This window comes from Pollachius pollachius (genome assembly GCF_949987615.1).
Source record: "Pollachius pollachius genome assembly, chromosome: 2".
NCBI classification, from domain to species: Eukaryota; Metazoa; Chordata; class Actinopteri; order Gadiformes; family Gadidae; genus Pollachius; species Pollachius pollachius.
This window is the reverse complement of record NC_136935.1, coordinates 11978093-11995960: the sequence shown is the minus strand read 5'-3', so window position 1 is coordinate 11995960 and position 17868 is coordinate 11978093. Positions and strand designations below refer to the sequence as shown.

The window sequence follows — 17868 nt, the reverse complement described above, 5'->3', positions numbered from 1 at the left end:
CACAAATAGATATATATTTATAGACATGCCCTAGTGTTCAGATGTTACTGTGTCCACATGCAAAGACACACAGAAATACACATACATCCATACACAGAAGAACAGGTACATACACAGATCTTTCAAGTGCAATAAAAGCATGCATCAGTGGTTGCATTTTCCATAGTTCTGAAAATGTATGCAAGTAATGGGTTTTTTATAGCATGTGATGAGTGTTATGCTCGAGGGATTCTTAAATCTATCCATGGTAATTAGTATTGCACCGTCTTCATTAAACAATTTCTCAAGCGTGTTTCTCAAATCGTATGTATTTTAATATGCCTTTTGCAAATTATGTCTGTGTAACTCCTTAGTCAGCATTTGAGCAAGTTTGGTTGCATAAGACTGTATAAAGTAAAATCAATGTTACTTTATCTTACAAGTCAGTTTTATCGCCTTGACGATTATGTTTCCTTCCTGTTGTTTTAAACAGGAGGTGGAAGTGCCTGTCAAATATATTACTGTTTTTTAAAAAACATTTCCTCTCAGCTAGGCAATCACATCCAAGGATTTGTCTCAAAATTGATTAGTCTCAAAAAGATTAAACATCTAACACATTCAAGGAAGCTGCCATGTCTGGTCTTTCTTTGTGTCATTATAAATGAGTCAGACTCATGGGTGGTCCTGTCATATGAACATTATGAAGCATGACTAATGTATCTTTTCAACAATATCAGACAATATTTAATTTCCTTCCACGGCATTGTATATGACATGGTCTAGCTAGGAAATCTAGCACAAATCTCATTTCATTTTGAATCCAATATTTCCCATTAGGGTTATATGAATATGAATCCTCATTTCAAAGCATTTCTTCCATTATGGGCTTTCTCTTTTTTGCAACACCATTGGTTTTTTTATCAAAGACACATGAGACTATTCATAGCATAAAGTGCAGTTGTTAGGAATGAGTAGTGGTTAGGGAGTTCAACTTCCAGCTGAAATGCACAGGGTTCAAGCCATAATGTCTAACCTCTAATCTTCAGCAAGATTCTTTCAAAAATATACATGAATACCGTTCGGTAGCTGTGCATAGACTCAAGAGGGGTACACCGTTCTGAGATGAACAATACACAGAGAAACTTTGATTAAGTCCCTTTTTTGACATGGTAATGCATTGGTCATTGTACTGCAGAAGACGTGCAAAGCGTGGATGTCCTAACGGTCTGCGTGGTCTCCGGCCCTTCCCCAGGTAACATGGTGAGCAAGGAGGACGGCCCATGCTTGGTCATCTCCAGCTCCCACTCGGAGTCCGACTCGGACAACGCCGCGTCGCAGCAGAGCTTCGAGGCGCCCTGCGGCCCCAGGCCCGGTGACCGGCGCGTCCGCAAGCGCCACAGGGCCCTCCAGGTGCGCTTCAAGGATATCTGCGACGCCCAGAAGGAGCGCCGCGCCAGGCGCTCCAGATCCATTTCCTGTAAGGTGACGCACAGGAGGTACATGACCATGCCTTCGCGACGCTCCATCCCCAACGTGACCCGGAGCACGGGCGTGCAGACGTCGCCGCACATCAACCTGCGCTACAAGACCTTCCCCTTCGAGCGGAAGAGGGGCCACACGTTCAAACACGCCGCCGTGGTGGAGACCTACCGGGAGCAGAACAACGGGTTCCTGAGCGACATGCAAGGGGCGGGGGGGGGGGGAGGCAGGGGGGTCGGGGCCGCTGGGCTCCCCGTGCAAGGGGAAGATCGTGGGGCAGACTAAAGCGCTGCTGCATCACACCGATGACAGCAGCGGCACCGAGGACCTGCTGTCTGGTGCTCACTTTGCAGACGGACCCCTGTGTGCCGACCCCCCGAAAGACCCCAGTTCCCATCCATGCAGCCCTCCTGCGTGGAAAGAGGAGCCGGAGTACCAGGTGTGCGGCCCCAGAAGATCCCGGTCTAAAGGATTACCCAAGGAGGAGATGGGGGCTGGTGGTGGTGGTGGTGGTGGGGCTGTTGGTGGTGGTGGTGGTGCTGGTGCTGGGGGATCCTCCACCGATCACCGGTTTACCACCTCCGGCGGGGACATTTCTCAGGACACCGGGTCAAAGGGCATGGGGTCCGGCGGTTGGAGCTCCCTGACGCAGGTGGAGTCGCTGGGGAGCCCGTCGGCTTGCTGCAAGCGGAAAAAGGGCTCACATCCAAACGGGCAGCAGTCGCAGACACTGCCCCACAATGCCAAGTGTTCGGGTCGCTCCATGGACCCCTGCCGGACCCGACACGCGTCCGCCTCTTCTAAGCTCCAGCACACGGAGAGCGCAGGGGACCAGGGCTCGCTTCTTGGACAGTCGCAGGGGCCCCGTTTGGGGGCCAGCCAGCCCATTACGCCCTCGTCGTCCGGGGATAAGGATATCAAAGCACAGCTCCAGGCTATGGAGAACCTCATCAACTCCAGCCAGGAGACCATTAAAGTCCTGCTGGGAGTCATCCAGGAGCTGGAGAAGGGAGAGGCTCTGAGAGAAGGGTGAGTAAAGGTATATTATGCACCCGTTCTTTGTGCGATGCATAGGTCTGCCGCCGTGCAAACATTGAAGGATGACTCTCATTATTGGACCATTATCGTCTTACCTAACAAACTGATCAATGTTTTTTTGATGTTAAATATAAGCAGGAAGTTTACCTGTAAACAAACTTGTTACAGAAAGATGTATCGACTGGTGTTGAACACCCTCGTAGGCGATATTAAATGGCTGTGGTGTTACGTTAATGAGTCCACCAGAGGATCAATCCATTCTATACCCACAGTGACACAGAGAACACTGCAGTGCAGAATTACACACAGTGCAGTCACGTTGCAGGGTGAAATCTATACACCACGCTATGCATACACTGATGAAGGCCCACTGATATTGTTTCCCTCCATGGGGTTTTAGGTGAAAAAAAACAATGTCCGCACTCTACCTGTAAGCGTCCTTGGGCAAGTTGTCCCTGACCCCTCCCTATTTATTGATGATATATGTATCTAAAGCAAATAACTGTAGAACGGGTTGGAGAAAAGCATAATCTAAATAACTTAATACTTAAATAGTAAAAAGTTTATTAGTATGTGTGTGTGTGTCCGTGTGTGTGTGTGTGTGTGTGTGTGTGTGTGTGTGTTTAAGTGTGTAAATAATAAAGAAGAAATTATAGCTACGTATGTGAAGGTAAGAGCATTTCTGCGTGCTGTGTTTTTGTCATTCGCTGAATGATTGCCTAAAGTGTTTGTTGGGTGACAGCAATGCCCATCCCTGAGGCAGGTAGACAGACAGGCAGTCAGACAGGTGGACTGACAGAGGGTCAGACAGAACCACACTCAAGCAGGCCGATGGATGGACAGGCAGGCAGGCGGATAGACAGGGAGAAAGACAGACAGATGAGCAAGCCAGGCAGGCAGACAGGCAGGCAGGGATGATTGGCAGGCAGAGGGATGAAGGCAGAGGGATTGGGATGGGGAGGGCAGCATGTGACCCGGGCCAGCTGACGTGGGCACAGTGGTAGATCTGTGGTAAAACTGTGCCAATAAACAAGCAGCTTAGCGAAGGACTTTCCGCCGCGCAAACACGCTGGAGGACAATTCTCCCTCTGCGTTAATATCTGTCGTTTTGGGAAAGCGTCGACATCGTGTGCAAACACACTCACACGCGTTGTGGTCCACTTTACAGTGGCGGCACTGTCATTGAGATGATGCGACTGTCGTAGTGGATTTCTAGAAAATAACTGCGATAGTGGCATTGTTGGTCTTGGGTTGTTCCACTGGTAGAACAAGGCATTAACACTGCATGAGAGGTCAGGGGTTCGAATCCCACTGTGGCCCACCCCCCAAGCTATGAACTGACGGTATTATGAGAAACTTTAAATAAGCATCCACTTAATGGCCCTCAGAAATTGTAATATGCCATTCATACCTTGCACATACACAACATAAATCAACAGCATACATCTGCGACTAGCTGTCGGACTGGGCATACTGTGTTTGCGCGCGCGTGTGTGTGTGTGTGTGTGTGTGTGTGTGTGTGTGTGTGTGTGTGTGTGTGTGTGTGTGTGTGTGTGTGTGTGTGTGTGTGTGTGTGTGTGTGTGTGTGTGTGTGTGTGTGTGTGTTTGCGCAAGATTTTTTTTGCATGCTTGCACGTGTTTATGCAAACTGATGTATGAGTGCGAACGCATGTGTGTATAACGTGTGTGTGTGTGTGTGTGTGTGTATGTGGACGAAAGTATGACCACCTCCCAAATCAACGACCTTCAGGCTCTGTCAGCCTGCCAGGGTCAACTCCAGTGTCACAGGGGGGTGACCCCTTCACTCATCATCCCTCAGGCAGAGGGGCTCTTGGTGACAGCAAGATAACATGTGCTACTAACCCCCCCGGCCTACACCCTCAACCCCTCCCCCCCGGGCCCCAATCCCTAACCTGAGACACTGTAGGGCTGCTGCCGCTGTCGTCTCCTCGTGCTGCATCTCCAATTCTCCATCTTCTCCTCCCCAACTCTGCTTTTCCTCCTCCCCTTCTCCATCTGTTATCCCTCTCCTCCTTCTCCCCTATCGATCCCTCTCCCCCTCGAACCACCCCTCTCCTCCATCGATCCCTCTCCCCCTCCACCTACTTCTCCTCCATCTTCCACTCTCCTTCTCCACCCCCCCCTCCAACTCCCCCTCTACTCCTCCTCCATCGATCCCTTACCCCTTCTACCTACTTCTCCTCCATCTTCCCCTCTCCTCCTCACCCCCCCCCCTCCCCTACATCTCCCCCTCCTATTATTCCTGCATGCTGTAAAGTAACGCCACAAAGGATGATGTCGCCATGACTACACATGCAGCCACGTAAAGGACAATTAATGCTGGAGTCAATGGGTATTGTGTGTGTGTGTGTGTGTGTGTGTGTGTGTGTGTGTGTGTGTGTGTGTTTGTGTAAATGTGTGTGTTTGTACGTGAATGTGGTGGTCCACATACTGTACTAGGACAGGACCAGGCACGTATGCCACATACAAGTTAATAATGTACAGTCACACACACACACACACGCACACACACATACACACACACTCCATGAATTCACATATACAACAGTGCATGCACACATGCCTCCACATACATACACACAAACACACACATAGACACTCAATTGTAAATGAACAATTGATATTGTACAAGCGCAAACATACACACACACATATACACTTGAAATGCATGCAGATACTCAAGCACACACACACAACAATTCAGCAGATTTTAATGAAAGGTTAGCAGGCGTTATTTGAAGATAAAATGTTTACATGAAATTCAATTTCTAATCTTGCAAAACAGTTAACATGCTTCCTAATCAGTCTGGTATAATTCCTTTACAGACGGTATGGATTTCAGGCAATTCCCAGTAAACAAATTGTAATTAATGGTTTTAGGTGTAAATTACATCACACTCTTTGTCGCTGTATTACTCATTATTAGTCACACTAAAAAACAGTAATGAGCAGCCTGTAAAATAAGCGTTGCCATCTGTACTGAAAAAGGGTGAACATTGAGCTATTGATTTTTAATTATATATGATTTAGGAAACGTTTAACGCTAACGTTCTACAATATGGTGTTCAGGGGCACATTTATCATATCCGGTAATCCTATTAAGAATAAATGAGAATTAATCAGTGACTACGGAGAGAAGGCAAATGTTCAAATCATCCTTGAAATGTCACTAGATATAGTTTTTTCAGGGCAAGGCGTCATCAGCAAGGTTTATTGTATTTATAGGGGGGAATCTTTCTCCCGGAAAGGCCGCGAAACGATGATGTCATCCCCTGTCAAGTGATGTCATAACCTGTCATATCCTGGATAATATCACAAACCTGTTCTCTCTTGTTCTCTCCTGACAGGCTCACGTACCGAACGGGACAGGACACGGCAAACTGTGACACGTGTCGAAATAGCGCGTGCATCATATACAGGTGGGTCTTTATGCCCCCCCCCCCCCGACACACACACACACACACACACACACACACACACACACAAACACATACACACACACACACACACACACGTCTTCCTGGCAGTGTTGAACGCCTCTGTTGTTTTCTTTCTGGCACTGGGGGAGCGTAAACGGAGACGTGATGCAAGTGAGAAGGCAGAGCCAGTCTTTGGTTTTGCTTTTGTTTTTTGGAACGTGAAAGTGATCAAGGAAGCGTGAAAGGAAAGAGAAGGAGCAGGCAGGAGAGGAACTAGAACTCTCTGTCTCGACGTCTGGCAGATTAGCACCACAAGACTCCTGTCTGAGAGAGGTGAACGGAAAGCTGAACGGCACCCCGGTGATGGTGTACTCACTCTGCAAGTCAATCGTGAGCAAGCAAACCGCTCCGATATAGTTTATATCAATTTAATATCAAGTTATTTTTTTGGGTGACATTGTTCTGGGTGTCGCTGCTCAGAAAGCTGTGAGTCTGGGACGCAGGGGGGACATCCCCTTTAAAGGGTGACATCCCCTTTAAAGCGTAACCTGCTGTTCTTTGTCACGTTGACGACTCACTGTGACAAATGACATGCTCACATATCTAACACAACAAACAGAAGCCATTCCGAATGAGGAAATGTGGCCAATCACAATAGAACATGAATATTCATAAATATTGCATAAAAGTAATTTATGCAAACAGAAGAAACATCCCTTTTTTTTAATGTTACTCTAACGTCTTCTTAGAAAGCAGCGTGTAGATAACAGCCTAAAAAGGGGTTTTCCCAGCAGACTTGACCAGCATGAATTCAATTTATTGATCCGCATTCTCTCATTATATTATGTATGAAAGCGTTAATTTGTATAGTAACTAAAGCCTTCCCCATCAGTAGCTAAGTGGATTACTAAACAAAAGCCACCACCACCAAACAAATCGGAAGAGGAACTGCTTTAGATTATCAGCATACAAGCCTAGAGGACAAATGAGGATGAATGATTTATAGCTACAACATTAGTAAGTTAAAAGTTGAGCAGAAGTGAGCTGAAACAAAAAAATAAAAGCTCAATATACAGTAAAAATAAAACATTTAAAGGCAAACAAATGAAGCTGCAGAAAGACGGACAGAGGTCTGGAGGCTAAGACATAAAAGAGTAAAAGAGTATGTGATCAGTAGTGATGCTTATGTGAATAGATACATGTCAGTGTCCTTTACATATTGATGCTTTACAGCCACACTGGAGTCCGTTCAGTAGAATACCAGTATTCTACTAAATGGAGGTTGAGATACAGTCAATGATAAGTGAGTTCAGAAAGTCTGCATTTGCTTTCACAAAAGAAAATATTTTATCTGAAACTATCATATTCCGATGATCCATATTTTTTTTAATCAGAGCCTGGTAGATTCCTAATTTGAGTGATCCGTTAAAAACTGGTCGACCAAGAGGGTATAGATTACCACGTGGCAATGTTGCTGTTTACATGATTTTAAAACAAGGCAGCCGGGAAACAGCATGCTGCGTATAATTTGCATCAGAATTGGTCTGAAAGGTACAAATCTGTCAAAATTGGTCTTGCTCTGCAAAGACAAATGAAAACAAGCCCATGCACCACTGCTGGTGGAGGAAAAGGTGCTAATAATTATGAAAAACTGTAGAAAGCTCAAACCGAACCAAACCACATGCACACAAAATCATCACAGACGGTGGAGCTCCATCCATGACAGCACCACGACAGGACCAATATGTCCAATCAATTCTGGAGTCTCCGGCCATCGCTCGACCAAGGTAGTCAATCTACGGGCTTTGCCCAGAATTCAGTTCTCTCCTGGCATTGGCACCCACCCCTCCATACTGCAATCATTCATCACCGCTACAAATGGGCATTAGAGGGAGAGAGTCAGAAAGAGAGGAGGCTCAAGACTGAAAAGACAGAGAGAGAGGGAGAGATAGAGAGAAATGGAGGGAGCGTGAGAAAGAGGGAGAGAGATAAGTATAAGTAAGGAGAGAGAGGGCGGGAAAGTGAGAGAGAGAGCAGATACAGAGAGAGGAAGAGAGGGAAAGATAGAGGGAGCGTGAGAGAGAGAAGAGGAAGAGGAAGGAAGTGGAGACGAGGTGATGGAGGGTGAATAAGACGGCGGGGGAGAGAGACAGAGGGAGGTTGGGGAATAGAGCAAGGTGGGGGAGAGGAGGGAGAGGGGATCAAGGGGAGAAGGATTGCCGAAGGGAAGAGAGATTGAAGGTAGGGACTGATAAATAAAAGGTCTACATTTACCGTTGCGGGTCTTATTCTTGTACGATATGACTTTGCAGAATGAAAAAAATACAGAGGTCCCTATTTTAACGGTCTGAAATGCAAGTGAGAAGCGCAAAATGCGTTACGTGTTTAGTTTGCGTTTGTTTAGACAGATGGATGCACACACGCACCTGCGTTCATTCATTATTTTTAACACTCACTCGCGGTAAAACAATGTTTTCTCACGATCAAATACTCATCAACACTATGTCTGTGTCAAGAAAATATTTGTTTGGTGTACGGTGTTTCCAGATGCATTGATTTAAATACAACTTATTACTGCTGTATCAGCTGTTCTTTCCCAAATAATTTAACCAACGTTATCATTTACCCTAAAACAAGATTTTGTTTTGGAAGGCTTGGATATAGCCAACTTTGTTCGAGTTTATCATTGTTGTTATTATTATTTTAACGCATGGCATAGCCTACTACAGTGTTCATTCCTGCAGCCCCTATGGAAAAAAAGTTGCAGTTCCGACCTGCCATGGTACGTCAAAATAGCAACACCAACTGAGCTATTAGACCAGGTATTTGTCGGTCAGTAGCACAAGTTGCTTTATCGATCTGTAAGATAGCACCATATATCATTTGCGCCGGAACACGACTCTGCTTTTTTGCCGACACGCCTCTCAGGGCTTGTTTACACTACCTCCGTCCGTCAACGGATCTCATTGACTTTGCATGGGGCGCTTGCGAAATGCATTGTGGGTCCTTCCGTCCATTCGGCTCCGTGGCCTGCGTCAAAAAGTTGAGAAATGTTCCACTTTTCAGGCAGCGCCAGATCCGTCAGCCAATCAGATCGCGGTTATGCAAATGCACTCCACGCGTCTACTGGATCCATTTTGCAATAAAAAGCAGGAAGAAGCAGGAAAAATCTGTCCATTATATACTTTTTTAATATAATGTGCAATGATATGATTGTTTTTAGTCACCGGTTGTTTATGTCATCTTTTGTATTTATATCCACACATTGGCTTTGTAGCGGGAAGCGATTTGATTGGCTGCAGTATGCGTCTACAGAGACAATTCCCCTATACGTCAGACAAGCCCTCGGTCGTCCGTCGACGGACGCATGTAGTGTGAACAAGGGTGGCGCAGGTTTGCTGCGGGGGAAAATCGGCTTTGCGCCGGGTGCAAACTAACAAAGATACATGCATCGGTGTAGAAAGTCAATTGCGCTGGATGCAAGAAAGGACCCAGAAGGGAAGTTATTTAAACAATGCAAGGTTCAGAAACACATAGCTGCTGAACGTGATTTGAAATGTTTATTATTTATCCCTATGATGCAGAGATAGCGAGAGATGTCATAAAGACTGACATGCTTATCATAAAATATATATATATACACATATGCACCAGCATTTATACAATTTATATAATACATTTATGAAAACGAAGAGGTTGATATGGGTTAAATACGCTGCTTTTAGGGTTTCTCTGCAAGAATGTGAAATGAATATAAGCCAGACTTGGCAAAATGAGGTGCTGCATATCTAATTTGCTCTTCAATCCCATGCAGAGATGAAAAGGCTATGATTGCTTTCGTGAATAATTGTTGAGAAAGCATTTTCTCTTTCTGTTTCTAATTAATGTGGATGTTTTTTCCTTCCACTTCCTCGCTCTTGTTGCTAGGCTAATAACCGTGATGAGTAAAAAATGATCAAAGCTCAAAAAGAGTATGGCACATGACCTGGGGCAGGGGGGCTCCGATGATGTCCTTGTGACATGCCTTGACATCTGAAAATTGGGACATGTTCCCACTATGATCTTTTAAATCTCGGGCACCATAGCAGAGGCAATACACGCTAGTATTTAGCTCTCCCGTCTGGGATTAGTAAAGTACATCTAGTCATAGACATTGACATTGTTAGACTGTCTTGGGATCGTGCCACTGGTCTTGTTAGCCTGAAAGTTGTGAGACACCAGAGAGAGAGAGAGAGAGAGAGAGAGAGAGAGAGAGAGAGAGAGAGAGAGAGAGAGAGAGAGAGACAGGGAGGCAGGGAGAGAGAGAGAGAGACAGGGAGAGAGAGCGAGACAGAGAGATAGACAGGGAGAGAGCTTGTATGTTGGCAGCCAGGGAAATAACCTGACACTTAAAAGTGCTGACAAAAGCAGAGGAGATTTGAAAGCACACTAGCCACACACACCCACTGCATGAACGAAGCGATAGGCCGCAGCCAAAGCACTCCTAAGGGGGACAATCATTGAGCGCTGCATTAGCTCAGATGAACCAACCAACAGACAAACAGACAGCAGCCAGCACCCAGATCGCCAGTGGTCACAGTAGCTGCTGGGGCGGAGCACATTAACGCCCGTACATGCTTGGGTACCTGCAACACATAAGTGACGCAAGCACTGGACCAAAACATCAACGCGAGCTAGAATCATGGTTTCAATCCAAGGCCATTGAGGAATGCGATATCCGCCTTGATGTTGACTAACCACCAATTGGTTATTCATGAGCACATCTGTAACAGGATACATTTTGGCTAGTTTAGCTTTGATTCTAATAAGCATCGAAATCTTGTAATTGCTCTACTTTTGAAAAAGCTAATCTATTATCTATACAGAATGGTTGACAAATCCTCCCCTAGTGCATATTTGGTGTATTGACACATTGCATAGGTTGCGCAGAAGTATGAATTGATGACTGTTCCCAACATTGTTGCCCGCCGTGTGTGCGTGGGATTTGGATAAACCACACAGAAGCATGTTGAGCCCTCAGCAAGATGATTAATCTCCCCCCCCTCACCCCAGCCTCTCATCTCTGGCTGTCCTTGTGAGCTCACATGGGCAGATAATCTCAAGATTTGGTGCTCTTGTTCGCCGTAGCACCTGCTCTCTGCTGTTCGGCAAGACTCTGAGTTCAAGTCGATTTCATTGTGCATAGCCCTTAATCACGGTCACGGTCTTGAATGGGCTTCACAGGTCCAAATGATCTGACCCTCCTAAGCCTCAACCCTCAAAGAGCAAGGACAAACTGGGTGGTTAGGAATGCAACAGTTTCAAATTGAATAGTGAGAAAGTAGCACGTTTCTTAGTTCAAGCTATATGATGCAGCACAATGCTTTTTCATGCTACAGCCGTTGTGTCTGGGCCATTATATCAGCTAAAATTCAGTAGGCCTATATGCTACATCACATGACTAATAGTTCTGATTGAAACAAATAGCCCTTTATGTCTTGATAAACGCATAGATACATCTTCTAAATGCAAGACACAGCTTGAGCTTATACTAATGTCTGTCTGTCTATAATTAGCGCTGAAATAGGCACTGAAATATGAGCTAGGTTGTGGGTACAGGTACTCCTTGCACCCATTGCACTGTGAGCCAAATAGGACATGGCTGTGATGTATAAATGATTGTTTTAATAGGAGCCAGGACCTACCAACTTGGTGGTTTTTCATGGGGTTCTGAGGTGACTCCATAGGATTGCATCTATCACATTTGGAATGAGAGTTAATGAAAGTGAAAGTGAAATGGGCATAGAGAGGTCTCACGCGATTGGCTATGGGAGGACCAAGTCTAGTAAGTTGGAGGCCTATAAGGTGCAGGCCAAGTTTTATAGCCTACAGCGTTCCTGACGTGGTTATTTAAATCTCAAAAAGATCAGCAACAGGTGAAACAACAGTCTCTGTGAAGTCTCAGTTCTCCTCAATGAGTGATACACCATGTCTGAGGTCGTCTGTTGTCTGGTGTCAAAGAGCAAACTAATATCTGTGCTCGGAAATGCCCCAGGCCACGCGACACATAAGGGAATTCAACAGAAACAAAAGACTGATATTACACTTTCAGATGTTTTTTTTACACAGAAAACAAGAACTGGAGCCTGGTATCGGCCCACTACGATGAACCTTGAATGTGTCACGTACGGCTGTGGTTTTTCTCATGAATAGAGCAACTAAAGAGGATGTAGGAATGAACTTGGTGGATCATTTGGAAAAAAATCCATTTTAAATGATAAATGACATGCGCTACAGAAGCATCTGGATACTGTGTAAGGATGATTGAATAAACGTATGGCATGTCATTAAAGGATCTGACTGTACTATTGCCGTATGCCATGACACAACCATAACCACTGGCTGTCGTTTCATCTCCCTGCTTCCGTATTTGTGTGTCTGATCTTGTTCAGTGTGGAGCTGGACTTCAAGCAACAGGAGGAGAAACTTCTGCCCCTGATGAAGAGGCTGTTCCCCCAGGACAGCCCCCAGTGCCCCACCCTGCCTTACCCCCACGAGGTCTTCACCTCCACCCCCAAGCGCAGGACCAAAACGGAGTCCAAGAAACACGCTCGCTGGAAACTCTGGTTCCTCTAGCCATGGTTACTTCCGATTTTGTTTGCTGGGGATTCAGAGTTTTCAATCGGATTACCATAGCGGTTTGATTTGAAAGAAGACCCAGGCAAGGGAAAAGCAGAGATGGAAACAGATGGATTGGATTAATCAACAGGTTTATGGCACCCCCTTTGGAATGGATAAGCAGACGTAAATAACGGTAGACATTATAAATTACAAAATAATAACATTTAAATCGTGATTTGGTATTACCGTTGGAGGATGGAGGTGAGTTTGGGGAAATTGCAAAGTTGGAGAGATCATGTCATTCTTCATTTTCCGGGAAACATCGTTGTCTGGGTCCAACCCACCTCACACCCCCAGGTGAGTTGGGAAACCAAATGGAAAATGCAATGAAATCAATAATATTATTTAACTTTATTTTAACATTTTTATTTTTTATGAATTAAATCGGTGAAAAAAAAATCTCAAAAGAGGTAGGGATACATGACAGGACAGCGGTCTGTGTGAACAAGCCATGTGACAAACCGCACTCTCCTGTCTTACAGAATATTGCTCAACTACAAGGAGGTGCTGTTTCATGAAGGGCCCTTTTGTTTCTTCTCAAGTGACGCCACAAACGTTAAACGGACTCTGGCCTCGGCTCTCGGCTAAAGCACAACCAGCTCACACTCTGTCGAGGGGACGGTGGATATGAGGACCTGATAGAGCGGAGCGCATGGCAGTGGGTTGTGTGTCAGCGCTTTTCCACGTCCTTACAGTTGACATTTGTCTGCTCTACCTCTTTGTTTCATATTTTGGTTGGGTATATATCAGTCTCATTTTTGGTGAATTGTGCATCCGATCACTCGTGTCTTAAATAATCTGTCAAAATAGTGCTATATGATTCATATTTACCATCCAAACCATTCTGCTGCATACATTTTTTGTTTAGTATTTGGCATTTTTTGGTATTGATATTCATCCGATATTATAGTCCATATTTGCATTCAAGTCGACACACAATATAAAAGTTCAAATAGATGAGAGAAAATTGCGCTGAAAGTCTAAAATATTTTTCAATATAGTCTAAAATATTTGTCAATTGTTCAGAAAGATGGCGTTCTCGGGGGCATCAAGGAAGTGCCCTGATTTCACAGTAAATGCCCCCCAGTTGTGTAACAAGAACCAATACGACAACGACTCGATGTGATCAAGTCCTCACTGTCAACCATCTCTAGACTGAAAGCTGTGATGTAAATTGTTTTCTAGAAATTCTTCGCAACTCTTTGTTTGTTATTTTTTACATATACTACACTGTTCTCACAGAACTGCTATTTTTGGTCTTCTATATTGATGACCTTTTAATGAAAAAAGAGAAAACAAGACAATTATTCAACATAAAGAATGTTATATGCGCTGAAATGAATTTCTAACATACTAATATAAGATGTTGAACATTTTTCAATCTCGTGCTGCTGATTTTCTTACTTACTAGTATTTTCTATGACAAATAACAGTGTTTTATTGACATTCACAAAAGAGAATATGAAAATGATATTTTGACATGCCTCTTTTTGTCCTTGAAGGCTTGGCAATTGCTTGTACCCATCCATCGTGGCCCTCAGAGTACAGATTGTGATGGAAAATTTGCACATTTTCCCCTGGAATGGGTTCCTTCAATTCCTTGCGGGGCCATAGGCCTACCGGTCTGGGTGATTAAACCATTGGTATCGTCTTTGAAGTGGCTATATTTGCCAAATGATACTTCTGCAGTGAATAGCCGTAAGTACACCTATTCATGGGCGGGCGTCTAAAGGCACCCCTTCAAAAACGTTGCTTTCCGTTCATTAGCGATAGAGCTGTTAAGGACATCTGCATATCTGTCCCTTTTTACAATGAATCATCTTCACATTATTAATATCACCAGATGTCAAGACTCTCTGTGACCTTGGGCAGACTAAGCTCCGAATCACTGAAGCAGAAGAATTAATGAAGGCACCGGTGAAGAGACTTTTGTTGATTGGCGACTATCGGACGCAGAAGTATCATTTGGCTTTGCCATGTGTAATGTGGTTCTGCAGTGATCCAGACCAGTCTTCTAGCAACTGCTGTTCTATCAACTGCAAGAATAGAAGGGCTATGTCACAGCCAAGATGATTGACAGTTCCATCAAATAAAATGACTATATGTAGCTGATCATATGAAAAATTGCACGCTATTTTTTATTTACACAACAGTTTATGTGCTTGATCCAATAGAATATACCTTAAATCTGTCAAGCATTAGAACACACCTGTTGTGTTTCAACACAAATCTACCTTCTGATTTTAGTTTCACGGCAAAATGTTGTACTTTGAGCGAGTGCAATTTGTTATTTTTGTGCAACATTATGCATTTTTATACTGTTGTTACTTCAGAATAAAAAAAACAACAACACTTGTGAAACACAAGGCTGCTTTTCTTTCAGATAGACACACTGCCGTCAGCGATACGGTAGTCAGAGGAAATCATTTTCATTTTTCAAAGCTCAATACAGAAATAGTATATAAGTCATAATAAAGACAGATCGGGTTGTCCTGCCCTGTGTAGTGTGTTGTGATGCATCATCCGGGACTTGCTATGACAGTCCAACCAAGATAAAGCTTAGCATGTTTGGAGAGTTCTCACATTTTCTCATTTTTGGATGTAGAGGTCCTTCTTATGCAACAGGAGAGAGCCAGAAAAAAATGCAAGGGACGTAGTTACACCTTATTTTCTTGTTTTCTGAGATATTCTGCAGAGAACCTATAAGTGTAAGTGTATAAAGCTTTCAGAAGGGTAGTGTTACAAGGGTATTTCTACAGTGACCAGTCTAGACAGTGTTGAATAAAAGCTTTACCCTTTTCTTTGCAGTTTACTTCTGGCTGAGTTTATCAAACAATTACATGCTTACAGATCCCGGCCTCCAGCAATGGGGCTGGGTTTTGAACAAAAAAAGCTGTTGGTCCCTTCTGCCCTTTTCCCCTCTATTCATCGACCAATCAGGAACTTCGGTCCAAGGGTCTTTTCCATTGCTGATAAAGAGCAGTCCTCTTCTCTTGGGTTCTGTTGATACTTAGACGGGAACACTTTTCCTCTAGGGCCAACTGCTACTTGACAGCGAACTGTGGTGTGTCTCCCGGACATTCTTTCTTCTACATGAGAGTGTAGAACCCTTTTCTGTTAGTAAACAATCACGCTATTTTGTGGGTGGGGATTAAGGTGGAGGTAGAAGTATCCCTGAACATGTAGCAAGCAATGGCTATTTTGTTTTTCTTACGTTTAGCTAAATATGTCCAGTAATAAAACTTTAATTTGATCGTATTGTTGTTTTCCCTGGTAGGATTTTCCTTCCTACCAGTTATAAAGTGTTTATTTTTACATCTTAAAAAGATCAGGATGCCGAGGTTAGGTCTTCGCTCAACCTCAACAGTGCCACTACCATTTGCTACCCATATCGAATAAATTGCCAGAAGTTTAGAATCATAATGAAGTAAACACTATTACTTTATTAATTGTTTTTTCTCCCCATGAATTTCCCTAAAAACAAATGATATGCGTGTATTTACCGCAAATTATGGTGGCAGTGGTGAGCCGTTGAAGACATGGGGGTCATCCCTATGTTCCCCAGGTCCTATGTTCCCCGGGTGCAAAGGGTTAGGGTCAGGTTTAGGGTTATGGTTAGTGTTAGGGTTAGGGTTAGAGTGAGGGTTAACCCTAAACCTAACCCTAACCATAACCAATTGGAGGAGAGAAATTCTAACCAATCACAGGCGAATCAGATGCGAAAAAGGCAGGTACTTGCCCCTACCATCCTACGAAAAAAAGATTTGCTCACAGGGTTCTATGTTCCCCGATCACATACAAAGCGGGGAACATAGGACCCGGGGAACATAGGACCCGGGAAACATAGATACACTCCCAAGACATGCTCTCTGGATCGGATTCAACCTGATGTTGTTAAACTGTAAAATTAGCACTTAAAATGGCAATGAGAATGTAGTATAGGGGGATTATTTGTTTATCAACGCGGCGGATGCGCGCGCAGAAAGATGGCAAAAAGAAAATAATTTGTTAGACCGGTTGCCATGGTTATCTCCGTGTGGTTAATTTGCAGTTGCGGTGTTAATTTGCGATTTTGTCAGCTTACTGTTACATTGAACTGTAATCAGAAAATGCGGTTATATGCTATAGACCCTAGAGTATCTGTGGTATAAAGGGTTTTCTTTGGCAAGTGACGATGGTATAACCGGGATAATGCCCTTCGAGGTGTCAAAAACATGTTTGATCCATCGTAATTAAAGGGGACTACTTTTTGAGGGAGATGAACTCAAACAGAGTATACATTTAATAAGCATGCAATACGAATAAGAAAAAGCATAGATATTAAAGTATTTGAATTGTATTATTATGTTGGCAAGCAAGAAGTAGAATAAATGGGATAATCATTCTTATTAAAACGGTTTGCCCAACCAACCGCACAACAAGACATGATTGCGGCTCTTGTCGCTTTCGTCTCTTTCTGCATATGACATGCGCGTAGAGCGAGGAGTGACGTAGACTGATAATCCCTCTAGAGAGCAAATCGATATTTTACTGACAAACTGATGACGCAACTCATGTGAGATAAATAGCCTCATCTCATATTTTAACATTTTCAATATATAACTAAAAATGAATGATGTTAACATCTGGGCGGCTATTAGGTATTTGAGGCAGCAGGAACAACTGGCCAGGGGTCCTTTAGCTCAGTGTGTCAAGTGCATGAGGTACGCAGGTATGGTGACACTGATGTGCATTTGTGTTTCAGGTTCAAGTTTGTTTAGAACATTTAAGAAGGGATATCATTGTAGGAGAAACACATCAAACAACTGAAATATGAACTATTTCACGTATACAATTGATATATTTAAAATATTATATAGATGTATTATATATTTATATAAGGGTGTCCTGGATTAAGATTTTGCATGGTCAATTCAGATTCCTCTGGCTAAACCCATCATTTTTTACACATGCAGCTACATTTTTTGTGACTTTTACTTAAAATTGTTGTAAATAATCAATAGCTTCTCTCTGGATCATCCACTGTGTTTACATCCAATCATGACAAAGCCCCAATCGATAAAGAGAATGTGGAAGTGTTTGACTGATAAATAAAAATAAGTGAAAATGTGAATGACACGTTTTAGCAACAATTTTAACAAATGCAGCACCATTCAATTGGTCAGATCAGCGAAAAAGCACTGCGATATACAGATGGAGAGAACCATTTTCACCAGCACAATAAGTATGATTAACTGCTGAAGTTGTCACTGTACACATTTGACAATCTTTA

At 43.7% G+C, this 17868-nt stretch overlaps 1 protein-coding gene across 1 annotated transcript; it reads left to right on the top strand.

Moving 5' to 3' along the window:
• Positions 1-1236: 1236 nt before the first annotated feature.
• On the top strand, positions 1237-12551 carry LOC307070573 (inhibitory synaptic factor 2A-like; the record flags this gene model as incomplete). Its single annotated transcript, XM_079729080.1, is given in 5 exon segments — positions 1237-1662; positions 1664-1897; positions 1994-2487; positions 5865-5936; positions 12368-12551. Coding segments are annotated over 5 exon segments (1410 nt in total).
• Positions 12552-17868: the final 5317 nt, after the last annotated feature.